Source organism: Squalius cephalus, assembly GCF_949319135.1.
Source record: "Squalius cephalus genome assembly, chromosome: 5".
Classification (NCBI taxonomy): domain Eukaryota; kingdom Metazoa; phylum Chordata; class Actinopteri; order Cypriniformes; family Leuciscidae; genus Squalius; species Squalius cephalus.
The window spans coordinates 48,716,806-48,744,382 of record NC_137126.1 but is presented as its reverse complement, the minus strand read 5'-3'; the positions used below and the strand labels follow the sequence as shown (position 1 = coordinate 48,744,382).

General features: G+C 39.3%; 1 protein-coding gene across 1 annotated transcript; it reads right to left on the bottom strand.

Moving 5' to 3' along the window:
* Positions 1-7,569: 7,569 nt before the first annotated feature.
* Positions 7,570-27,186, bottom strand: ywhag1 (3-monooxygenase/tryptophan 5-monooxygenase activation protein, gamma polypeptide 1). The gene is made up of 2 exons (XM_079871880.1): positions 26,964-27,186; positions 7,570-8,349 (listed from the first exon to the last, which is right to left on the bottom strand). Exons 1-2 carry the CDS (start codon positions 27,048-27,050, stop codon positions 7,693-7,695), a joined length of 744 nt encoding a protein of 247 aa, XP_079728006.1. The 5' UTR covers positions 27,051-27,186; the 3' UTR covers positions 7,570-7,692.
* Between the last annotated feature and the right edge of the window lie 391 nt (positions 27,187-27,577).

Genomic DNA, 27,577 nt, shown 5'->3' with positions numbered 1-27,577 from the left:
GTGTAGTCATGCATATAAGCTTCATCTACTGAAACAGCATCTGTATGCATCTTTCATGATCACTGCACAGTTTACATCAGTAGAAAAATATTTCAAAACTATCATGCAGTTCTGTGGTAAACAAACTACATGATTTTTATTATTATTATTATTATTTAACCCTGTACAGTGATTTAGGAAATGGCCGTGTAACGTTAGTAGCCTATGATTATAGAAATGATGAACTGTAATGATTCAAAGGGTTTGTCTTATAGTGAAGAGAATATTATCCAGCCTAAATAAGTATGCACAATGTTTGTGTATCTATATGAATTTTAGGCTCTAGTCTGGTTTCAGTTAAGTTTATGTTAAAATGTACAATCACAAACTACCTTGTAACCAATCAGGTCACGAGGGGGGCGGGCTTTAACATATCATTATTATGCTCTGAAGCAAGGGAGTTTCAAGAGAAGCCATGTTATCCCAGTATATTTTTCTGTTGATATGAAAAATTGGGTACGTTTAGCAATATACCAGGTGATATTTGTAGATGATGTATATTCCGATGTTATGATGAACTATATGCCTTTCTCCACTGACGTTCTAAGTTGTTCAAAGCTTTGTGAGATGGTGAACGGGAACATGGTTTGTGTAACAATAGCAAGACATTATTAGCTGTTTGATAACGTAGTCAAGCAAAAATCTAATTGTATTAATTACCGTCATGTGTCCGACGTTGCAAAGAGCGATACATAAAGCCTGTATGAGTGAGTGGAGGCGGGGCTCATTTGCATATTCATAGAACCGCGTATACTAAATGGAGCAAGGGTGTAGAGTTACATTTAACCTATTTTAAGGCATGAGTAAAAGAAATTCACAGAAAAAAAAAAACATTTCAATATGTCATTTTGGTTATCAAAGATGAATTTTAAGGGATAAAATGATTGACTACAGTGAGACTTTTAAGAAACCAGTTTGAAAACAATCATTATTATTGCAATTCCATTTAGTGATGTTAGCAGAGCAAATAAATTATACCATTAAAGGATTAACATGATGGAAAGTGCTGCCAGATCAGGGCTGCGTTTCCCAAAAAGCTAAGTTGATCATAGAATAATTGCCACCAATGTTCTCTCTGATCAACTTAGGCCCACAATGCTTTTGGGAAACGCAGCCCAGATCAGTGAAAATCAGTCCATACAGCCGGTTCCACTGTCACTGTACTTCTTAAAAGCTTGAATAAATGATTTATCCCTTTCCATATGGCCTCTTTCGTCTTTGCATCCATCCATTCCTTATTTTACCATCTGTCTAACTCTGAGCCAGAGAACAGTCCAGTCTTCTACATGAGCCGAGGGTTTGATCGGAGCAAACACAGATGCGTGCGCACGCACACTGTCAGAAGTAGGCCAGCTCTCATAAGACTCCATCTCACTAAATCTCTCATTTCAATAACTTTGATATGACTGCCAAAATGTTATAAAAGCAACATGGGGTGCAATTTATCTATTATATTAAATACAGAGAGCGCACGCTGTGAATTTGCCAAAGAGCAACGTGAAAATAAAATGAAAAAGAAGTGAATGAAAGAACTGATTATAAACTCTAACCCTTTGGGTTAGTGGATTAATAACTGGCAATTCTTCAGCATGTACCTTCAGTGAGGAATCATGGTGGATTATTTTTTTGGCGGATTGATTACCATTGTATAACCACAGTTTTACTGCAAATACCATGATTAAACTATAGTGTAGCAAAACCATGGTTAATTTGTGGTTACCAGGGTCTAACTACAATAACAGGTTAATTTTCTTAAGGGTAGAAACAATATTTCATCATGTAACATCAATAAGGTCAGAACATGTTTCAGGGTTTAAACTGGAACTTTCAATTGCATTTTGGGAATCCTACAGCATAGGTTTTTATTAGTTTATGTAAGAATGGTTTAAAGAGGAACCTAATGCCATCACACATTAGTTATGTCAATTTATATAAACACAGAACCCTAACTATTTTTTATTTCATCTACAGTACAACAAACCACAAATCTTTATACAATTATATAGGCTACTCTACATCGCCAATACATTTCCACTAAAGAAATTGTAGATCCTCTTCATAGTCGATACGTTATAAAACCATGGCAACCGCATAGCAACTATGATCCTATTGGATGACGCGTTTCCTCTGCGGCATTTTCATTGGTGCCTCGAAATTCGAGAAAGAAAACTTCAGTCGCCTCAGAGCAGTAAGTACGAATATTTCTCAGAATTATTGAATTTCATATTCTTGCAGTATGTCATTGGGGATATAGCACTCTGAAAACGATGGTAAAGGTATAAATGACATCAGTGTTCGTCAGGTGTGATTTATTGGCGTTTAACGAGCGTTCGCGGCGAGACTTTTAACGCGAAGGTTTTCTCTAGACATCCATTGTTTTCAATGTTTTCTTCAGTGTTGTCTTCAGTGGCACTCCTAGACAGTCCCTCCTTAAAATTCAGATGAGAAATAAGTCGACAGGACAAAACAAATATTACGAATTATCAAAAGAAATAACTGTGCAAAGCACAACAATCTCCTACAGCGACACCAGTGGATAAACTTCGCTGTGTTTTTATTTAGAATAAAGGTAATTCTCTTAAAATTCTAAAGATAGACTATAGCCTATTCAAATGTTTATTTTAGTGATTCACAAAATCTGAACATTACACTAACAAAACGGTCTTTTTCTGACAAAACGTTCTTTGCTTCAGTCTATTTTAAAAATGCAGTAAAATAAAAGTAGCCTAGGAAGTAGGCCTATGTTCATCAAAATATGTTAATCACAAAAAATATATATATTTTTTAAATGTATCTTTCAGCATTTTAATATAGTTTTCCAGACCTACGTGAAGACAAATGAATGACGATTAAACCTAGGCTATATGTCAATTTTTTTTTATAAAAAAAAAAAATACAACATAAAACGAATTGGCTGAATCAATTAATAAAGGACTCCCTTCACTCCTTCATAAAGCTTCGTTTCTGAATGATTCAATTGAATGACTGACTGACTGACTCACTCACTCATAAAGACAGTCAGTAGTCGCCATCTACTGGCGTAAGGGTATAATAACAATAAACTGTTTAGCATAGTACTTAAAAAAAATAATAATAATAATGTTTGTAACAAAAAAAATGTGTTTGTCTGAAAAATATTTTTATACACGCCATCTTCTCTCGCTGGGTCTGCACCGGTGCGATTGCATTCAACATCAAATAATCATTGCCATTTAGAAGAGGATTGAGAATAAAGCATTCAGCCCAAATTATTATGGATCAAAAATAGGAGTAATATTTGTCTATTATACGATACCCCCTGTCAGAAACTAATGAGTGAATCGGACTAAATCAAAGGAAATATATAAGAATATATAATTGTTGCATAAAGAAAAGGAAGCCTTATTAGTTGATCATTAGTAAATAACAAAAAGCTGCTCATGATTATTTTATTCATCAGCCTTTTTCTTGAATAAACCATGCATTTCACAAGTGCAGTGTCAATGCAAAAAGGGAATGATTGGTTTTCCAGACCGTATTACAGTAAGTGAATAATGCTGTTCTGGTAAGGTTTGTCAGACTCACTGCCCTTGCATCTTGTGTTTGTAATCATTGATTTCCTATTCTCTGTCTTGTCTGACGGTATAATGTTCACACAAGCTCATCTCCCCTGACCAAATCAATATTTGCTGCTTGCGATGTGGGATTGAGCTCAACATGCTTACGTTTGCCCTACTGACTCCTTTCTGCTCTTTGGACTGGAGTAACTCCCTACATAAGCATTTAGGCCTGCATGTTATTTAAGCTTTTTCTTAAACTTAAAGGAATAGTTCACTTAAAAATGAAAAATCTGTCATCATTTTCTCTCCCTCAAGTTGTTTCAAACCTGTATGAGTTTCTTTCTTCTGCTGAACACAAAAGATATTTTGAAGCATGTCGGTAACCAAACAGTTGATGGACCCCATTGACTTCCATTGTTTTCGGTTTCCCACTATGGAAGTCAATGGGATCAAACTCCTTCACTGTGTTTTGCTGCAGTATCGAGCCATGATGTATTTATGATTTTTATATTGATGAACATTCAGTGGCATTTGGCAAGTATTTAAAGCACAAAGAAATTGTTTAATTAGTATTGCATCATCTATGTATCACTGGCCTACCGGTCAAAAGTTTTATACATCATATTTAAAAAATATATATTTTTTATAAAAAGTATTTTATGCTTGCCAAGGATGCATTTATGAAATTAAAAATACAGTGTAATAAACTGTAATTTATGCCTGTGATCAAAGCTGAATTTTTTATTGTAGCATCATTACTTCTTCAGTGTCACATGATCCTTCAGAAATCATTCTAATATGATGCTCAAAAAACATTTCTGATTATTATAAATTATATTATGTAATATTCATGTGGAAATAATATTTAGGATTCTCTGATGAATAGAATGTTCAAAAGAACAGAATTGATTTGAAATAGAAAACTTTATGTTTTCATGTAACATGAAATCCACTATTTAAATTTAATGCCACCTTGATGATTAAAAATAATTTCTTGTTTATTTTTCAATACTTACCCCAAAACTTTTAAATGGTACACGGTTTCCACAAAGAAATGAAGCTGCAATGATGTCAATCAGAAAGCAGCAAATCGGCATATTAGAATGATTTCTAAAGGTGATGGGAAAAATATGAGATGGGAGGATAAATATATATTTCAAAGCTTTTATGGTCTCTCGCAAATGTGTTATGTTCCCCTGAGACACTTTTTGCTAACTCACAAAGAATGCAGGACTAGAGAACGCAATTTTCTCTGGGGAATGTTAAACTTTTGCAAGGGAACGCAAAGTTTCTCGGCGGAACGCAAAAGCATTGACATAATTTTTCCTCCCATCTCATATTTTTTTCAATCACCATGTAACTAAGGGGCTCCATAGGATCATGTGACACTTAAAGTCCCCCTGTAGTCAATAATTTTATCCCTTAAAACTCATCTTTGATCACCAAAATGACGTTTAAACGTTTTTTCTTCATGCCTTAAAATATCTTGAATGTAACTCGACACCCTTGCCTCGTTTATGCGGTTCTGTGAATATGCAAATGAGCCCCGCCTCCACTCACTCACTCAGCTCAGAGATCCACTGGTTGACGATCACACGTTGATCTGATTGGTTATAAGGTAGTTTGTGACGTCAGAAACACCAGCGATTTCAAAGCGTGTTTTTGAGACTGTCTTTGGTTCACTGCAGTTTTAAGGAGGAAATACTCAGCAATGGTGTCGACTTATGCATTTACACATGGTTTGTCTTAAAGCACATTAAAAACACCACATAGACACATAAACAACATTAAAAGCTGGATTTTCACCACAGGGAGACTTTAAGACTGGAGAAATGATGCTGAAAAATCAGCTTTGCCATCACAGGAATAAATTAGCTTAAAATAAACTTGCACATTTTAAAATGTGTTAAAATAAAATAAAAAAGTTGTATTATATATTAAAATAGAAAATAGAAATTGAAAAAATATCTCACAATATTACTGTATTTTAATTAAATAAATGCAGCATGGGTGAGCATAAGAGACTAATTATAATAAAAATGTTTTGACCATCAGCTCATTGTTTTGATCTGCATACTTAATGAATATATTAGTGATTATATCACTCTCTCTTTACCCTTTTAATCGAGTAGACCTTTGGAGAAGATGAGCGTAAAGCACAACTGTTGGCACTAACCGTGTGTGGCAGATGCTAGCATTATCCGAGACGGGGAGACGGCACGGGATGGCACAGAACGGGAGGGGAACACAAGCTCAAACACTGTTGTTCACCATCATCTGACTACTACACTAACCACTGTGCCATTGGACATGCATTTATTACAGTAATAACAGTACAACATCATGATGTGATCAGGAAATGACAGCGCTGAAACGGTGGCTAGAAGAGCACAGTCATGTTTTTATTTTTTTTTAATTATCATTATTATTATCATTACGTTTCTTTTGTGCAACCGCTACATGACTCACATTTAAGATACCAGTAGACGAGGAAAAAAAATAATAAAGAAAACAGAAATCATAAGAATAGGCAATGTTCCATGAGTGAATCCCATACAGAAAGAAAAATTAAAACACTGATATAACAGCAAATCTTAAATATCTCACAGCAGAATTTGACAGAAGAAAGCACAGAAAGGAAAACTCATTCAACATTAATCGCTTCACAATGTAATCATAATTTACCGTGACAAAATGCCGGATATGATAAGATTTTTTTTTTGTCTTTTCGCTTCGTTTTTGTTACTTTATTTTAAAACCCAAATACAAGAATTGCATGTCACGATAGCAACATCCATAACAGATTTATGGTTAACACGCACTGTTTTGGTATAGCGTACTTCAGCGAGGAAAAAAAATACGTAAGAAAGGAATCATAACAGATTGAAACAATCCAATATAAAGTAATAAATAGAAAATAATCAGATTCAATTCTTGTCATTTCTTGTTCATATGAATACATAACATCTACAATTTTTTTTTTTTAAAGTTAATAAAGTCGAGCTATGGTATATAAATACATCACCAGCATGCACAATATTGTATTATCGAGAATATTGGAGCTGTAATCGTCAGAAACAGTATAATAGGCAAGTGCATTTCATGAGAATTTTGTTAAAAATAAATTAACAGAATAACAAAAAAACAGTCTATGGTATCAGTGATATAAACTGAGCGCATCAAACCAAGTGATTAGGCATTGCTTTCAAAATGGTCGTTTTTCTGCAAAGCATTGGGATTATGATGTTTTTCAGTTGATTATTTTAATCAATAATAGCCTACTACTCTTCAGTGCATTAAAATTAAACGTCATTATTCTCGAACAGGGCCGTTTTTGAAATAATAATGATAATAATAACGATTTCAATCATGGTTATTAAACTGGTTTTAGCTTTGGATTGAGAAGGCAATGCATCTGGGGAAATCAGAACTGTGTTATTTTTTTATTTTATTTTGTGAGATGTGAGATGCATACTAACGACGTGTATCATAAATGGCACAGATAACCAGTTCAAACGTAAACGACTGTCAAACATTAGTGGGTGCAATTCAGAATCCCAATAAACGTCTATCCGAGAGATAAAAACGCGCCCAGTGCAGCCGGTTTGCAAGGCGATAACATTCAAGTTTTCACTTTTTTCTTTTTCCTTAAGCCTATCCTTGATGCTTTGAAGTACTTCTTACTCACAATGTAAATTAATATAAGCAGCTCCGCTTCGTATTTCACTACAATAACAGCCACTACGCCAGTGTTCGGGTTTATCGTAACTCTTCAGCCATTTCAGAATAGACTTGACGCACCAACAAGCTGTTGTTCAGGTAAACGTCACAGAACAATAGCTACGTCTATTATTATTTTTTTTATTTTTTTTATGTTTTTTTGAGGCGTACCATTCTTTTTAACTAGCATATTTCTCTAAATCGTAATTTAGTGGGAAATAAAGAAAACTGCGGCAACTATCATCAGCAAACGTGGCTCCATCATGCCTCCATTTTGTGATTTTTTTTTTAATTTATTTTTTTTATTTATTTTTCTTTATAGTGTGCGCACGCGTGTTTTACATTACGGCCGAGAGGAAAAGGGTCTCAAAAGATCTTCTCTTTTCTTCAATGCTTAATTGTTGGCTTCGCCTGCCTCGTCATCTTGTTGATCGCTCGTCCAGAGCGTCAGGTTGTCTCGCAGGAGTTGCATGATGAGGGTCGAGTCTTTGTAGGAGTCCTCGTTCAGGGTGTCCAATTCGGCGATGGCGTCGTCGAAAGCCGTTTTGGCGAGATGGCAGGCTTGCTCAGGTGCGTTCTGGATCTCGTAGTAGAAGACAGAGTAATTGAGCGCCAGACCCAAGCGAATGGGGTGTGTAGGTTGCATGTGCTCTTTGCTGATCTCATGGGCTTCGCTGTAGGACTTCTCAGAAGACTCGACCACTCCTGCTTTCTTCTCGCCGGTGGCCACCTCCGCCAGATAACGGTAGTAATCGCCCTTCATCTTCAGGTAAAACACTTTGCTCTCGTGCTGGACGTCTCCGCAGTTCTTGATCAGGAAGTTATCGAGGAGGTTGAGCACGTCTTGGCACACGGTCTCCAACTCCTTCTCGATCTTCTCACGGTAGGCGCGAACCATCTCGATCTTTTTTTCGTTGCCGTCCGCCGAGGTCTTCTGCTCGATGCTGGAGATTACACGCCAGGACGAGCGCCGAGCGCCGACCACGTTCTTGTAGGCCACGGAGAGCAGGTTCCTCTCCTCGTTGGAAAGGGCCTCGTTCAGCTCCGTTACCTTGAAGATGGAGAGGAGGTGAAGTTATTTAACCATTCTTTAAAACTTTAACAGGGTTTACAGTCAAAGCAGCCAAGTGATGCATGCTCTTTATGAATAAAATAACATTTACATTTACATTCAAACCAAAGTTTATTCAGACACCTTCAACATTTCTCACATTATCATTCGCTAAAATGGTAATAAAATATGACAAGAACTCAGTTGATATTTGACTGGTTTTGTCCATCCTTCTGTTAGACCGTCTCACACATGAATTATGTTGAATATCTGTCAGCTGTTAAATTTAACTACACAATTAGATAATACCAGTTTAGCTCAACCAATCACCAAGCAATGCTTCATTGTGTTCAGTCTGTGTGTGAAAAGAGCATTAGCAATTAAAGAAAAAACACTGAAGAAAACATGATCAGCTCAAAGTGTCCGAATCATTTTTGGTCCCAAATTTGTATAAATTTTACTGGTAGTCACTGTATGAAGAATTTTTGGGTATAATACGTCACAGTTTACTTTATTTTGCAATCATCACTTACATAAATTAACTATAGAGTCCTGCACACACTAGTAAAAAAATATCAAAAATTATATCTGGTGGCTGAATAATGTTTGGTTTGACTGTACACTACTCTTTGTCTCACTGAGTCTGCATTGATCAAAAATGCAGAGGAAATTGTGAAATATTATTACTATTTAAATTAACTGTTTTTTTAATTTAATATATTTTAAAGTGTAATTTATTCCTGTGATGAAAGCTGAATTTTCAGCATCATTACTCCAGTCTTCAGTGTCACATGATCCTTCAGAAATCACTCTAATATGATGATCTGATGCTCAAGAAACATTTATGATTATTATGAGTGTTGAACAGTTTCATTGCTGCTTAATATTTTTGTGGAACAATAGGGGTAATTCAAAGTAAAGGTTTGGGGTAAGATGAAAAAAAAAAAGAGAAAATAATACTTTTAAATTGATCAAAAGTGACAGTAAAGACATTTGTTACAAAATATTTCTATTTCAAACTAATGCTTTGAAGTTTCTATTCATCAAAGAATCATTAAAAAACATTGATGTTAATAACAAGAACCATTATTAATATTTGAGCACTAGTAATAATTGATAATGCCAAATCATCATATTATACTGATTTCTGAAGAATCATGTGACACTGAAGACTGGAGTAATGATGCTGAAAATTCAGCTTTGATCACGGGAGTAAATTACACTTTACTATATTTTCACCTAGAAAACAGTTATTTTTAATTGTAATATTTCACACCATCACTGAACGACTTATTCCAAACGTCTGACCAGTAGTGTACTTTTATCCAAAGCATTTTATCCTGCATTGCATTCATTTTATCAGTTCATGCATAACCCACTTGACTTTAGAATTATTTCTGTTATTCTAAATATCTATTGAATTCACCATTCTCTGATTTGTCCAATGGCTTTAAATTGAGGTGCGAAGTGTAGTCCTATTTTATGAAATTAACTCATTTTCTTTATCATCTTGTACTCCAGGAAAACCAGAGGTATTGCAGTTTGCATTTTGATGACGTCTGCTTTAAACATTGCTGGCAAAACTAAAAGCACATGTGATGTGATGGATTTTTTAATTAATCATAACTAACATTTATTTTTCTTGCAGGAACAACATTCGTATGCTTTTGAAACTTAAATGTTTCAAAATTCTTTGGCAAAAACACATGACTTGGACAAAAATGGGAAATGAAACTAGACGGATGTCTAGGTTTCAAAACTTGTGATTATGAAGTCATCACAAAAACAGAGTTTGCTTCTACCTAGTAACAGGAGGGTTTGTCTATGTAGAACCAATTAAATTGTAGGGAAATTATGTAATGTATCGTGCTCCTATTCTATAAAAACTGTTGTATTTCTGTTTGCTGGTGGGATTCTCAGTGGAATTTGTCTGAGATCCTCCTTCTGAGAACTACTCGAGAACTCTCCCGGCCGTGATTAAAGCATTTAGAGGACATTTGCTGAAGTCTGTCTGGTTATTATTGCTGCGTAGCAAGTTAGTTAGGGATACAAGTTAGAGATAGAGGACGTCAACTGTAGACGAAACCCAGAGAAACTAACGCCGACTGTAGACGTTCGGGGACGTCGATTGTAGACGAGACCCAGGTAAGACTTTGGTCAGGTGCAAAATAGAGAAAAATCTACCACACACACTAACCAAACGTTTACGCCTTCAACCTTATTTAGTGACAGAGCTGTTTATGCAGCACTAGGGCATTAGTGGCACTCATAATCCTGCTTCATTTGCATGGGTCACTAATGAAAACCAAAAGGGCGACGATCGTCTTTATACACAAATCTGTGTCAAATTCAGCCATGTCCATTAAATTTGAGCAACGATTAATCGTGATTAATTGCATCCCAAATAAAAGTGTGCATTTACAAAATATATGCGTGTGTACTGTTTATAATTATTTTGTATATATAAATTAGGGCTGTCAAACGATTAATCGCGATTAATCGCATCCAAAATAAAAGTTTGTTTTTACATAATATAAGTGTGTGTATGGAGTATAATTATTTTCTATATATAAATACACACACATGCATGTATATATTTAAGAAATATTTGCATGTATATACTGTGTATATATATTTAAATTATATATAATTTATATTATATATAAATATTTTATATATAAATAACAAATTTTTCTTAAATATATACATGCATGTGTGTGTATTTAAATATAGAAAATAATTATACTCCATACACACACATATATTATGTAAACACAAACTTTTATTTTGGATGCGATTAATCGCGATTAATCATTTGACAGCCCTAATATAAATACACAAATATGCATGTATATATTTAAGAATTTTTTTTTATTTATATATAAAATATTAATATTTATATATAATATAAATTATATATATAGTATATACATGCAAATATTTCTTGAATACATACATGCATATGTACACAGTACACACACATATATTATGTAAACACATTTTTATTTTGGATTAATTTGAAGAGTTTAAGGAAATGTCATGCAAGTGCAGAATTGCGGCAGAGAGGGTTGTGTTGTAAATGGTAGTTCACAATGTCCTTTTGTGAGTCATGAACAGTTCAAGTAAGCTTCAGCGTGGTGATTTGCCAGATGTCTATTTATGGACATGGCTTCTTCATTGTTCGTTTTCACCATGTGTAGTAAATCTATTCATAGAAGACTGGCAGAGTTTCAAACGAACGGCATGCCACTTGCTTTTGTGTAAAAACATCGCAAGCTGAATTCCTGTTTTTGTCGTTTACAGAGCAACATGGTGAAAAGTGAGCCTACACATTCTTTACAAAAAAATAGTCAGAATGAACGCATCGCAGGGATGCTTTGATTCAACAGCCTGACAGTGGGCGGATGAGCTGGAGACTAAAGAAAGATCTCTCTCGCTCCTCTTCTACTACCTTTCAGATGCAATTCCCTGCGTCCTTTGGAGAGGCTCCATGATTTTTGCTGTATCATTAGTCATCCAAAAACACAACCAATGCATTCAATGCATCCCTCTGAAATTTAAAGGAGTAGTTCACTTTCAAATACAAATGTCCTGATAATTTACTCTCCCCCATGTCATCCAAGATGTCCATATCTTTCTTTCTTCAGTCAAAAAGAAATGAAAGTTTTTGAGGAAAACATTCTAGGATTTTTCCATAGTGACTTCAATGGGGTCCAACGGGTCGAAGGTCCAAATGTGAGTTTCAGTGCAGCTTCAAAGTCTCGACACGAGCCCAGCCGAGGAATAAGAGTCTTATCTAAGGAAACGATCAGTCATTTTCTAATTTTTTATTTTTTTTATTATCTACTTTTTAACCACAAATGCCCGTCTTGTACTATCTCTGAGATGCATTACGTCATCACGTTGGAAAGGTCACGCGTGACATTGTTAAACATCCATGATATGCACACGTAAGGAGGACCATTATAAACAATAAACTGACACAAATACATATAAATGTGTCATTCAACATACAGTAACTTTGAACGGTCCTCCTACTCCAAACTTGTAAACACTGGGTTGGTACTTCCGACTACGTCACCTTTCCAACGTAATATTACGCCTGGCGCATCTCAGAGATAGTACAAGACGGGCTTTTGTGGTTAAAAAGTATATAATTGTAATTGTTTTAAAGAAAATGGCCGATCGTTTCGCTAGATAAGACCCTTATTTATTGACTGGGATCGTGTCGAGACTTTGAAGCGGCACTGAAACTCACATTTGGACCTTCAAGCCGTTGGTTGCCATTGAAGTCCATTATATGAAGAAAAATCCTGGAATGTTTTCCTCAAAAACCTTAATTTCTTTTCGACTGAAGAAAGAAAGACATGGATATCTTGGATGACATGGGGGAGAGTAAATTATCAGGAAATTTTTATTTGAAAGTGAACTACTCCTTTAATACAGAGAGTGGCTCTTGATAACCTGAGCGCTCATCAGCGAAGCTGTAGGTGTGATAATGATTTTAATCGGAAAACAAAACAAATGATTTCAATGACATGCAGTTCTGTTAGAGCAGGGATTCTGACAACATATTTTTATTTTATTTTTGTCAACCCCTTTGAGCTAAAATATGTACTTAATACCCCAAGATTTTAAATTAATTATTATTTACACAAAAATAACCTTTGCAAAAGATGGTTTGCGCTGGCTCAAGCTGTTAGTAAATCTGGCCCTTCATTTTTTTTTTTTAAATAAGCTTCTTGTTTTGATTTGATCACTAAATAAAAAAAATAAAAAAATTATCAGTTCATTAAAAAATTTTATTACATTTTTTACCTTATTATAATTTAATTCATTAGCTTTTCATAGACTCACAAACTCACAAAACTCACAAAAAAAATGTCCTTTTTAAAATGGAGTTGTGTCCATGTTAACATGGACAAAACTCCATTTTAAAAAGGACATTTTTCTAAAAAGAGACACCTTTGAATAAATGGCACAACTGATTCGTTTTAATTAACAATTGGTGGTTTAAAAAAAAATAACTAAAGGAATCGGTTTTGGAATTAGAACCAGATTCATTAAATCCTGTCTGACTCCTACATACTGTCACGGATGGTCAAAGTGAAGCGAGGATTCAAGTGCAGGTAAGGAATTTTTAATAAATAATAAACAAAATCAAACTACAACAAAACTCCCCGTGGGGGAAAACAAGGCAGGCAGAACTCAGGAACATAACACAGGGGAAACGTAGACAACGATCGACACAGACTGCAAACAAGAGGGAACTAAAAAAGGGAAACTAATCAAAGGGGAACAGGTGAAAGAACTCAAACAATAATCAGATAACAAGGGGGAGGGACCAGACAATGACATGAGCACATGGCCCAAAATAACAAAAACACCCATGTGCAGCACAAGACAGGACAGCATGTGACATTACCCCCTCCCTACGGAGCGGCTACCAGACGCTCCATCAGACCAGGGCGGGGGACGGGAGGGACAAACCAGGGCGGGAGGGACAGACCAGGGCGGGACGGGAGGGACAGACCAGGGCGGGACGGGAGGGACAGACCAGGGCGGGACGGGAGGGACAGACCAGGGTGAAACAGGGGGAACAGGAAGGACAGACCAGGGTGGGACAGGGGGAACAGGAGGGACAGACCAGGGTGGGGCAGGGAAAATGGACAGTTCGGGAGGCCAGGGCGGAGCTGAGAGTCCATCGGGCAGCCAGGGCGGAGACTTTCCATCGGGCGGCCAGGGCGGAGACTTTCCCTCGGGCGGCCAGGGCGGAGACTTTCCCTCGGGCGGCCAGGGCGGAGACCTTCCCTCGGGCGGACAGGGCGGAGACCTTCCCTCGGGCGGACAGGGCGGAGACCTTCCCTCGGGCGGACAGGGCGGAGACCCTCCCTCGGGCGGACACGGCGGAGACGACCCCTCGGGCGGCCACGGCGGAGACGACCCCTCGGACGGTGGAACTGGCACCACCGGCTCAGGCACTGGAACTGGCACTGGAACTGGCACCAACGGCTCAGGAACAGGAACTGGCACCACCGACTCAGGAACAGGCACCATCGACTCAGGCACTGGAACTGGCACCAACGGCTCAGGCACTGGAACTGGCACCAATGGCTCAGGCACTGGAACTGGCACCAACGGCTCAGGCACTGGAACTGGAACTGGCACCAACGGCTCAGGCACTGGAACTGGCACCAACGGCTCCGGCTCTGGAACTGGCACCAACGGCTCCGGCTCTGGAACTGGCACCAACGGCTCCGGCTCTGGAACTGGCACCAACGGCTCAGGCATTGGAACTGGTAACCCCGGCTCAGGCACTGGAACTGGCACCACCGGAACTGGCACTGGAACTGGCACCAACGGCTCAGGCACTGGAACTGGCACCACCGACTCAGGCACTGGAACTGGCAACAACTGCTCCGGCTCTGGAACAGACACTGGCTCCGGCTCAGGAACAGACACTGGCTCCGGCTCAGGAACAGACACGGGCTCCGGCTCAGGAACAGACACGGGCTCCGGCTCAGGAACAGACACGGGCTCCGGCTCAGGAACAGACACGGGCTCCGGCTCAGGAACAGACACGGGCTCCGGCTCAGGAACAGACACGGGCTCCGGCTCAGGAACAGACACGGGCTCCGGCTCAGGAACAGACACGGGCTCCGGCTCAGGAACAGACACGGGCTCCGGCTCAGGAACAGACACGGGCTCCGGCTCAGGAACAGGCACGGGCTCCGGCTCAGGAACAGGCACGGGCTCCGGCTCAGGGACAGGCACGGGCTCCGGCTCAGGAACAGGCACGGGCTCCGGCTCAGGAACAGGCACGGGCTCCGGCTCAGGAACAGGCACGGGCTCAGGAACTGGAACGGACACCACCGGCTCAGGAACTGGAACAGGAACTGGAACAGACACCACCGGCTCAGGTTCAGGAACAAACACCACCGGCTCAGGTTCAGGAACAGACACCACCGGCTCAGGTTCAGGAACAGACACCACCGGCTCAGGTTCAGGAACAGACACCACCGGCTCAGGTTCAGGAACAGACACCACCGGCTCAGGAACAGACACAGGCTCGACGGCGGCCATCTTGTCAGGGAACACAGGCTCGGCAGCCGTGACTTGAACACTCTCGGCGGCGGCCATCTTGTCCGAAGACACAGGCTCGGCAGACCTGACGTGAACACTCTCGGCGGCTGCAATCTTGTCTGAAGACACAGGCTCGGCAGGCGTGACGTGAACAGTCTCTGTGGCGGCCATCTTGTCCGAAGACACAGGCCAGGCAGACGTGACGTGAACACTCTCTGCAGCGGCCTCCATGCCATTGGGGAGGCAGGAAGTCTTCCTCCTCCTCCTCCGCCTCCGGCCCACCGGACTCGAGACCACCGAACCCGGGACCATCGGAACTGAGACCATCGGAACTGGGACCACCGGAACTGGGACCACCAGAACTGGGACCCCTGGAACTGGGACCCCTGGAACTGGGACCTCTTTAGCAGGAGGATTACCGTGACGCTCCAAGGAATTCACAAATTCCTCAAACGTCGTATGTTGCAAAGCTCTCATTATTAGGAAGTCGATGGGTTCATCAAGGGCGTAGTTAAACAAGTCCTTAAGAGCCTCAACACCAAGCCCCAGTCCTTCTGCCGCAGTGTTGAATTTCACGGCAAACTCTCTCACATTAGTCCCCATCTGACGAAGGGAACTCAAAGTGCTGAAACGTACAATGCGCTCATATTGCGGGCAGGAAATAGGAGGCTGGATTGAATCCTTCCGCTGAATCCTCATCTTTGTGGTCGATCGTTCTGTCACGGATGGTCAAAAAGTGAAGCGAGGATTCAAGTGCAGGTAAGGAATTTTTAATAAATAATAAACAAAATCAAACTACAACAAAACTCCCCGTGGGGGAAAACAAGGCAGGCAGAACTCAGGAACATAACACAGGGGAAACGTAGACAACGATCGACACAGACTGCAAACAAGAGGGAACTAAAAAAGGGAAACTAATCAAAGGGGAACAGGTGAAAGAACTCAAACAATAATCAGATAACAAGGGGGAGGGACCAGACAATGACATGAGCACATGGCCCAAAATAACAAAAACACCCATGTGCAGCACAAGACAGGACAGCATGTGACACATACACTGTAAAAATATATATTTATAACTAAAACCAATATTATTAGAGTATGTTTTATGAGAAAATACTACTTAAGTCTTTCTACTTCAAAGTTTAATTCAATATGTTACTTACCGCTTCTTTGTAATTATTAAGTGTAGTTGCACGTTTAATATGTGACCCTGGACCACAAAACCAGTCACATGGGTCAATTTTTTTAAATTGAGATGTATACATCACATGAAAGCTGAATAAATAACCACTGATGTATGGTTTGTTAGGATAGGACAATATCTGGCCCGAGATACAACTATTGCAAATCTGGAATCTGAGGGTGCAAAAAAATCGAATTTTGCTGCATTCACTAACAAAAATATTTTTTTTTACATATTTACGGTAGGAAATTTACAAAATATATCCATGGAACATGATCTTTACTTAATATCCTAATGATTTTTGGCATAAAAGAAAAATCGATAATTTTGACCCATTTGTTGGCTATTGCCACAAATATACCCGTGCGACTCATGACTGGTTTTGTGATCCAGGGTCACATATGTGCACTGGCTCATAAACAGAAAAACATTAAATCAGCTTCTTGCATCAGACTCGCAACAATTTACAGTATTACTGATCAATTTCACCACAACTTGCTTCCATTTCAAGCACAACAGCCATTAAACAACCTGAGACTGAAAGAGACAGTTGCTGAATCATTGTGTAACGCATAAACTGGTATTGCAGTCATAGTTATGTTTGCGTACAGTACCATTTACAAACTGGCTTTAACCTCTTCCATGCATAACGTCCCATCCAGACAGCGGGGGGGAAGTAAAGAGCCGTTTCCATAGAAACAGGGTAATCGTCTTTGTTTGGACGCAATCGACTATCTCTGCTGCTGCCGTGGCAACAGCAATGATGTCCACGCTTCTTGCGTGTGTGTGTGTGTGTATGTGCGAGATTGCATGTGTTTGTGTGTCTGTAATGCGTGTGTGAGCGTGTGGGTGGATGAGACATGCTGTTGTACGTGGATAGGCTACATACTCATAATAACCTGTCAGGAAAATCTGCTGTTAATCAAGCAGTGCATGTGCAGAGATCACATATGATCACCAAAATTACATATTTAAACGTTTTTTTCCTTGAAAAGAAATTTCTTCATGCCTTAAAATAGCTTCAATGTAACTCGACACCCTTGTTTCATTTAGTATGCGCGGTTCTATGAATATGCAAATGAGCCCCGCCTCCACTCACTCACTCAGCTCAGAGATCCACTGGTTGACGATCACACGTTGATCTGATTGGTTACAAGGTAGTTTGTGACGTCAGAAACACCAGCGATTTCAAAGCGTGTTTTTGAGACTGCAGTTTTAAGGAGAAAATACACGAAATTTTGAAAGTGGGTTTCAATGCGCAACTTTTTGAAAAACATACCGTTATAATCTTCATGTAAACAAAAAACCCGTGAATTTGTGAAAACGGTGGCGTCATGTGTATCACGTGTTCACTCTATAGGCGCAGTGTTTCTTTACAAAGTGACATCGCCATCTACTGGCCTGGCATGAATAATACTGTTTTTTTTTTAATGGATTCGTGTGAACGAGGATCATTTTGACAACGTTGTCATCTGTACGCAAAAAAATTTAAAGGAAAAACATTTCCGCTTTTAGTACATCGTTGTGGTGTAAATGCACCCTAAGTTTCAACGTTAAGTAGATGTCACATTATGGAAGCAAAATAGGTTGCGAGTGTTACATGTTGACTTTAAAGAGTTAAAAGTAAAAAATCTGATCTACTCGCCTTTATGATTTCCATATGATGTTATCAGACAATTATGTCCAAGTCAAATCTGGCACCTTCACCTTCAAGAATGTTTTTTTTTTTTGTTTTTTTTTGCCTACAGCTGGAAAACGTGGTACTTTTTATGTCCTTTTTGAAGACGTGCTACTGTGCTACATTACACTTTAAAACATAAAAACATAAAATCATACCGGTTTCAAACACAAGTCAGTATCTTAAGGGGCCAAAAGACTTCAAAACAAACACAATGCTGTATGATTGATGATGGGTGAAATGGTTTTAAATAGAAGGCAAACAACCAAACTACTTTATTTCAATGCCTTGTTACTTCAGTGGCATTGTGATCTTAACTCTATAAATCATACACAATCTAGCACAAGCATGGTAAAGCACTTGATTGTTTGGCCTCATTAGATACAGATGTATTGAGCAGTATTGCACAACAGTGCAGTGATACAGCTCTTGTTGTGTGCTAATTCTGTCCGTGAGGCTTTGTGGTCATTGTAATCCATGGTTTGGGTTTCATCATAAGACTCCAATGAAGCCGCCAGCTATTGCAGCAAATGTTCGGCGACTTTTAACCCAAGTTGTAGATTATGATCAAGAGAAAGGGTGAAGAAAGAGAAAAGGACTTGAGATGGCAAGAAGTAAGAAAGACAGGTTGGCACACTAACAGCTGCACCCTTAAAAAGAGTTGACTGAGAATAACGTTTTTTGGTTCCCCAATGAACCTTTCAGTGAACATTCTTAAAGAGGAGGTATAATGCCCTTTTCACCAGATGTAAAATAAGTCTCTGATGTCCCCAGAGAGTGTGTGAAGTATTAGCTCAAAATATCCCACAGATATTTTTATATAGCATGTTAAAATTGTCTAAAATAGTCTGAAGCTTGCCTTTTTGAGGGTGAGTAAAAACGTACCGTTTTTGTGTCTGTCCCTTTAAATGCAAATGAGCTGCTGCTCCCGGCACTTTAGGCCCCTTAGTGCCAATTGGGCATCGTTTAAATGCCACGGCCTACCTGAGCATTGTTTCTGACCATGTCCATCCCTTTATGACCACCATGTACCCATCCTCTGATGGCTACTTCCAGCAGGATAATGCACCATGTCACAAAGCTCGAATCATTTCAAATTGGTTTCTTGAACATGACAATGAGTTCACTGTACTAAAATGGCCCCCACAGTCACCAGATCTCAACCCAATAGAGCATCTTTGGGATGTGGTGGAACGGGAGCTTCGTGCCCTGGATGTGCATCCCACAAATCTCCATCAACTGCAAGATGCTATCCTATCAATATGGGCCAACATTTCTAAAGAATGCTTTCAGCACCTTGTTGAATCAATGCCACGTAGAATTAAGGCAGTTCTGAAGGCGAAAGGGGGTCAAACACAGTATTAGTATGGTGTTCCTAATAATCCTTTAGGTGAGTGTATATGATCATGTAACATAGGCTATAGGCTTATTTATAAATAAATAAAAAATGTTAGTAAATGGACTTAAAACTTAAAACAGATCACATTTCAAAGACAGCTCAATCATGTAGGTTTGCACTGCACAACATCAGGAAGATCAGGCCTTTCCTAACTGAGCATGCAACACAACTTCTCGTCCAGGCCCTGGTCATTTCTAGGCTTGACTACTGCAATGCTCTTCTATCTGGACTTCCATCATGTGCAACTAAACCTCTACAGATGATCCAGAACGCTGCAGCTCGTCTTGTCTTCAACGAGCCCAAGAGGGCCCACGTCTCTCCTCTCTACATCTCTCTGCACTGGCTACCTCTCGCTGCTCGCATCAAGTTCAAGGCATTGACGCTTGCTTACAAACTATCACAGGCTCAGCTCCCTCCTACTTTCACTCACTCCTACGAGTCTACATCCCTACCAGAAGCCTACGATCGGTCAGCGAGCGATGTCTCGTGGTTCCATCACAGAAAGCCACAAAATCACTTTCCAGAACATTCTCATTCACAGTTCCATGCTGGTGGAATGATCTCCCCACCCTCATCCGGGATGCAGAATCCCTGACAACATTTAAAAGACAGCTGAAAACCCATCTCTTCCGTTAGCACTTAACCGCATAAAAAATTTTTAAAAAAACCTTCCCTTTCCCTTTAAAACCTCAGTTATCGGGCTTATGCTACTCTGAGTAATGCCCGAACTTCATATTTTGAGCACTTCTTGCGTTGTTTTTGCCGCCTCATGATGACTCGCTTAATTTAGTCCTAATTTGTAAGTCGCTTTGGATAAAAGCGTCTGCTAAATGACGAAATGTAAATGTAAAACTTCCAAAAACCAGTAGAGTAGTGGTCTGGGTGCAAACATTCCGACACGCAAAGTGAAGCATTCACTTGAATTGAAAGAAAGTGAGGCTTTGTTTTTCGTTGATCACGTGTTTCTCTGAAAACAATACGCGCTCCGGCATCGAGCTTTATGAGAAATTGCGCTGCGTACTCGATACGCGCTCTGAAGCTTCAGTGTCGAATGTAACATCACTACCTTGCCTGTACTTTGGATTACGTCTTTGGATTACCCTGTTCAATAAATACTGCATTTGGATCCTCAACCTTCATGTCTCAGAGCAGTTCGTGACAGAATCGGTATGGGCAGATATTATTCTGAGTAACTGGCTATCGGTATCGGCGGAGAAATTTAGTATCGGTGCATTTCTCTTGAAAGCGGCGCAGAAAGCAGAAGAATGCATGCATGCTGGGTGGGATGGGATGATGCGGATGTTGTAAGGGCGGAAGAGGGGGATTCTTGCTTAAAGTAGCTCATTGTTCTTATATAACCATAGAGTGATTTCAGATGTGTTTTTTTTACTGTTTTTGCAGCTGCAGCAGGCTTCTAAAAATAAACCGCATAAAAGCTTTATGACTGTACTGTTATGAAAAAAACATGAGTTGCTGACTTGAAGCCACGTCTATGGTAATGCCCGATGAAAGACGGTGGATCACATGCACATGCATGACGGATAACTCACAGCATTAGCACACAGAACTTTCACAATCCTTTAAAAAAGACTCCGCCTCTGAAATTACTTTCCTTTTCGCCAATCCCTCGTTTTCTACCGAACTCCATTCTGGTGCGTAAAGGCAGACGCTGTGTAACACAAACGGTCCACTCGTAAATATTTAAATAGGAGAAGCTCAATATGGTGATTGTAGTTCGCTTAATGCCAGGTTCAGACTACATATTATTTTTGTCTGTTAAAATAGTCACGTGTGGAATCTGTGAAAAACACGTGAAGACACATCTTTTTGGACAAGCTTTTAATTAACAATATGGTTTGGTGTTTATTAAACTTATATGGTATTTGTACAGCTGTTATTGTATTTGTTTTGATATTATTATTATTATTTACTGTAAAGCACTTTGTGACCCTTCTTTGTCTGTGAAAGGTGCTATATAAATAAACTTTACTTACGGTGTCAGATTATGCTATTTGGACTCCTAAATTCATGTCTGAAACAAGTAAGGCAACACTATTTTTTTTTATCAACCAATCATGGCTTGCCATCTTTAAAGGCACACGCCGACTTTTTGGGACTTTAGCTTATTCACCGTATCCCCCAGAGTTAGATAAGTCCACACACACCCTTCTCATCTCCGTGCATGCCGTAACTCTGTCTGACGCACCCACCGCTAGCCTAGCTTAGCACAAAGACTGCTCCGTCCTAATAAGTGACAAAATAACGCCAACATTTTCCTATTTACATGTTGTGATTTGTATAGTCACAGCGTGTACAAATAACAAGGTCACATGAGACACAGCCATCTTCTAACCGTACACATACTGGGAACTATATTCTCAGAAGGCGAAGCACTGCTACTTCTGCGGAGTGATTTACAGCTGGAACTAGCGACTGACTTCCGAAAACAAGAGCGTAAACAAACAATGTTTGTCAGATTTTCAAAGACAGTGTGCCTCCCTTTTGACACATCAAACCTCTTCCTCAACCCCAATTTTTACTACTTTACAATAGCGATCAGTGAGCGGTTTGTTTGCGCATTAATAATAACGGACTCTCGTCTCGTGCGCCTAATGTGCGTCTCTTGTGTGTCACTGTAAACGTCTTTACCTTGATTACAATCGTAATCCATCAAAACTTTACTAGCGCGACACTGATTGAAAACAGAGAAGCGGAAACATAAGAACATCTCTCTTGTCCAACCAGCTTCTTTTCGGTTTTTAAAGTATTGTTCCCGCTATAATGTATTGACTTAAATTATTAAAGGGATACTTCACCGATTAGCATTAAGCTTTGTATTAGTAGAAATCCAGTAGTATTCTGGAATGACCGTGCTTCCCTCCCTCATGTCCCCCTGAGATCAGAGATTTCTGTATTGTGTGTCTGAAAAAAAACCTCCGATGACGCAAAAATTGTCGTTTATCATCATCTGAGGCTTTTTTGTCCAGAGGCGAGAGACTCCAGCCAGTAGGAGGAGCTCGTCCCGCATGTGTTCAACCCGCCCATAGGGGGATCTCACCATAAAACGCCGTCTTTTCAGTTTCGAGTCGACTAGTAGCCTAGCTGTATAATTTCTCCCGATACTGCCCTCTGTAACCGGTAGGCGTGGCTTGGGAGTGTCCTCGTAGTGCAGCGAAGCAAGTGCATTCTGGGAGTTGTTGTCTTTCATCCACATGAGCCAAAAATACATTTTCTGGCTTTGTCTAGAAGGCACCAACTTCTACTACATAAATGACCCAATTTAAATACACATTCATCTTTCCAGCGGTGAAATATCCCTTTTACTCATTAACTGATTGATTTAATGTTTTTTACTACTCTGCATTCCTCCTCTGACATGATCTGGTGCCACACACTTTGAAAACCCACAAACCTTTCTTCCATTGCATAATTCCACCAACACCATCGGCTTTCTTTCATTTCGCCATGTTTTAAAGCAGTGAATGGAAGAGCTTCTGTGCTCCTATTGGTCAACGTCACAGATGTGAGGAAATCTTTCTGTCGGGACATTGTGAAGCGTCTGTGTCGGTTATCGTCCACAATGACACGTTATACGAGATAAAACGGCCAATTCTTACGTTCCAACGGCCATTGTTGTTTACAAATCATTTCTTCATGCCTTAAAATAGCTTGAATGTAACTCGACACCCTTGCCTCATTTAGTATACGCAGTTCTATGAATATGCAAATGAGCCCCGCCTCCACTCACTCACTCAGCTCAGAGATCCACTGGTTGACGATCACACGTTGATCTGATTGGTTACAAGGTAGTTTGTGACGTCAGAAACACCAGCGATTTCAAAGCGTGTTTTTGAGACTGTCTTTGGTTCACTGCAGTTTTAAGGAGGAAATACTCAGCAATGGTGTCGACTTTTGAATTTACACACGGTTTGTCTTAAAGCACATTAAAAACACCACATAGACACATAAACAACATTAAACACTTGATTTTCACCACAGGGGGAAAGTTAAAAATATTTTAGAAAGGAATGCAAACTGAATCAGCTTATTGGCATTTGTCATTTCAATTTTGATTATGGTTTAAAATCACCTTTTTTTATGACCACTTTCTCAAATTCTATGATTTATGAAAGCAGAACACTTTTTTTTATTTCCGCTAAATAAATGTAATTGGTCTAAGCTATGGTTAATCCAAGTGTTCAACGCTGTAACTGACAGATTGTGCATAACATGTCAGAACAAATGCACTATATAATTTGTAAAAAAGCAACACGAATAAAATGCTCAAGCATGCCTAAATTAAAACACACCTCATAATGGTGTCAAAAATCGCAAGTAATAAATGTAGAATACTACAATAGTAGTCTGAGAGCTGTGGTAAAAGTTATTAGCATTATCATGAGAAGAAGTGACAGTGGATCATCAGCAACAGAACTGATTATTGTGTGTTTGTTTTGCACCACGTTAATCTCAGGCTCGTCATCAGAACGCTGTTGGATTCTTCTGTTGGAGTTTATTAGGATTATTGCAGTGTTAAGGGTTTCTTCATCCCATAGTGAGAAGGAGACCTGGATAAACACACACCCCTGAGCTGCACTGGGACCAGATCTTTCCGGTCAGCTGATGAGTAAATCAATACATGGACATATCAGTCCATCCTCCAGTGTGTGTGTGTGTGTGTGTGTGTGTGTGTGTCTCAAAGAGAGGCGATGCAAAGTGAACAAGCACACTGGATGGCACAAAATAAGTATGGAGCCTAACTTATGAATATTTAATATTTAAGATTTGGGAGACTCCTAGAGAGGGAACATGCCATTAATGCCCAGTCAGAATTATTTATTAGTTTAGACCACATAAAAGCAAACAGTTTAAGAAGATGTTGAGGGAACTAATCATTGCATGATATTTGAAATTCACCAATTTGTCAAGCTCATTGTCTCCGAACGAAAACTGTTTAGTAGAACCATTACGTGAACCGCACTAATGGCAGATTGGTGTATCAGAAGCCCTATGCAATATCCCTTATCACCCCCCCCCCCTCAGAAACACTCATCTGCCCAGCGGATGTCGAGAGATGTGCAATTACACAATGATGAGGCGTTTTTCAGTAATGGACAGCATCCAGTCTTAGAGAGCTAAAAGGAACGATGTACTTTCCTTTTCATTAAATGGCTGCAAGTTTATCAGCTCCAACCAAAACTGGACATGCAATGATTTACAAATCGATAGACACATTTTTTTTAAACAAATGCTGTGGGCAACCTACACCTAAATGTTATTACATTATGTTAGATTACACTTTATTTGGTAACACTTTATTTGACAGTGTCCTTGTTACATTATGTTACATGTACTTACCGTAGTAATAACAGTAAATTATGCATAATTACATGCAACTAACCCTCAACCAAACCCTAACCCTATAGTAAGTACAAGTAGTTAATTAATATTACTCAGTACTTAAATATATAATTACACTGTAACAATATTTTAAGGTGACGTTGTTACATTGTACTCAAATAAGTACTGAGTAATATTGATTAACTACATGTACGAGTTACGGTGAGGGTTTGGTGGTTTAGGGTTAGTTACTTGTAATTATGCATAATTGACTGTTATTACTATAGTAAGTACATGTAACTATGTCACCTTAAAATAAAGTGTCATTTCATTACTTTTTAGATGTTATGAAAATAGCATATATATTCCTCCTGTCAGATGACTAGTGCATATGGAAGCTTGCTTACGCCACCGAATAAAAAATAAGTCACAATTCTGATTTTTTTTCATGCAATTCTGCAAAAAAATAAATAAAAAATGTATTCAGTGGCGGAAATTTAACATTTTTATCTCATAATAAATTAGATTGTTAATTTCGTAGTAAAAACACATTGCATATATGGAGGACTAGTGAGAAAATAAATCATTGTAATTTTTTGTATGATAAATATCTGCATTTTAAAACGTGAAATAGTGTATATCGTCCATTTAAAAATGGATTTATTTCCATTCAATTATTAAATTGATAACTGATTTTATTTTCTGTGTCACTCCTAATGCTCCATATATATTGACATTTTAGGTAAAGATGTTTTCGCAACGATTCTGAACCGTTTTATTTTGATTACTTTCATTATTTCTTTTACTTTAGCTGCAGTGTCTAAAGTGTTTTACAAACGTTGCACTGATACACGTGAATTAGGTGTGACCTCCAAAACTTCCATGACAGGAGATTGTGATTTTTTTTAAAACACTGGTTGAGTTTTTAAAACCACAAATCTCAGGGTTATCTAGTTCTTCCTTGCAATACGATCCAATCAACTTTCCAATGCAAACCTACGCCCTTGATGAAAAGAGAGAGAGAGAGAGAGAGAGGGGTTGGTGGTAACTTGTACCCTATTGGATGGAGGCTGATGGATGGATGAAATGCTGCATTATGGGCACTGCACCTTGGCACACGTTGCGACACGCCTAGTGAGAGCGAACCTGCAAAGCCGGAGAATGTGAATGTGCGAAAACCAAATGTAAATCGATGTGAGACAAAAGTCAGTGCTGCACGATAACAGCTTCTGAGACAAAAGAGAGAAGCGTTGGATCATCTGCATCCAACACCAGCATAATATACCACTTATGAATCACAAACCTCTTTAATAATGCATGCTTTCAGAGAAATTCTGCACTGAATCGGCATTCACTGGATGCATAGGCTATATCATTAATGTCACTGGATTTGTAAGCTAAACTGATATAATTCTGGCCATGCATGTGCTGTACTGAAGTGATCTGATGTCCAGTTCGCTCGGATCTTTGAAAGGCACCGCCCAGAATTCTGGATTCACACTCAACGCTGCATTATTATCCTCATGCATTATTATACTCTATTTTAAATGAATGACAGGCAGTGACACACACTATTCCCAAATAAGCCTCGTCATCATTACAGCCGGACTGTGACCTGTCAGTCGGTCCGGATCAACTTATATGGGCCTTTAGACTAAAGAACGTGCGCGCGCTCACTCGAATCGATTATGTCATCAATATAAGAACGTTGAAAAGATTCATAAAAAGAAGAAAGAAAGAACGCGCGCGCGCTCACGCGAAAATCAGTGGAATTTCCAGTGGCAATGCGACGAATGCATTATTATATACCACTGTACGATCCGCACGATATTGTGAGACAGTTCACTTCGCGTGATTATAACTATGTGAATAGCCAAATTATAAATGAATAATGCATGTGCAGAATATAATGCACAAGTTGCACTTACCGATTTCATGGCAGAAGCCATATCGTCATATCTCTCCGCCTGCTCGGCCAGCCGGGCTTTCTGGACCAGCTGCTCGCGGTCGACCATGTTTAAATCGCGCTTGATTCGGGTGATATGGGTGTATTTAGTGGATATGCCGTGGGACGCGCGCGAGCTCCTCTTGCCGCTGCAGCTGCTCGCTCTCTCCCTCTCTCTCTCTCTCTCTGCGCGCGTGCCGATGCAACACGCCCCTCCCCCTCCTTACGCTTTCACTGGATTGCGTCATCAGTTGTGAGGGGGGTGCAGTGACGTCAGGATCATGAGGGTTCTCGATCGGGAATCGCTAAAGAAAGTCGTTAAAGTTAATTATAAATAAAAAGAATGAAATTTTGTTAAACTTTATGGAGAAATTCTTGATATTGTAATGTCCCCAAGCTATGTTTACTAAATTATACGAATATTGAATGTCTAAATAGGAAAACGGAGGAAATATTTAGTTTTTAAAAAAAATTATTATCATTATTTTTATGACTTGTTAATTTGTCTAAAGGTGTGATATTTGTCGTGTGAAGCATTGATGTTGTATGCTGATATGCTGGAATCAATGTTTTTGAGTCATTTATTTCAATTAAAAA

Coding starts and splice junctions, on each gene's coding strand:
- ywhag1 (XM_079871880.1), bottom strand. CDS start 27,050: ATGGTCGACCGCGAGCAGCTGGTCCAGAAAGCCCGGCTGGCCGAGCAG. Junction 8,350..26,963: donor TGGCTTCTGCCATGAAATCG/GTAAGTGCAACT, acceptor TCCATCTTCAAG/GTAACGGAGCTGAACGAGGC.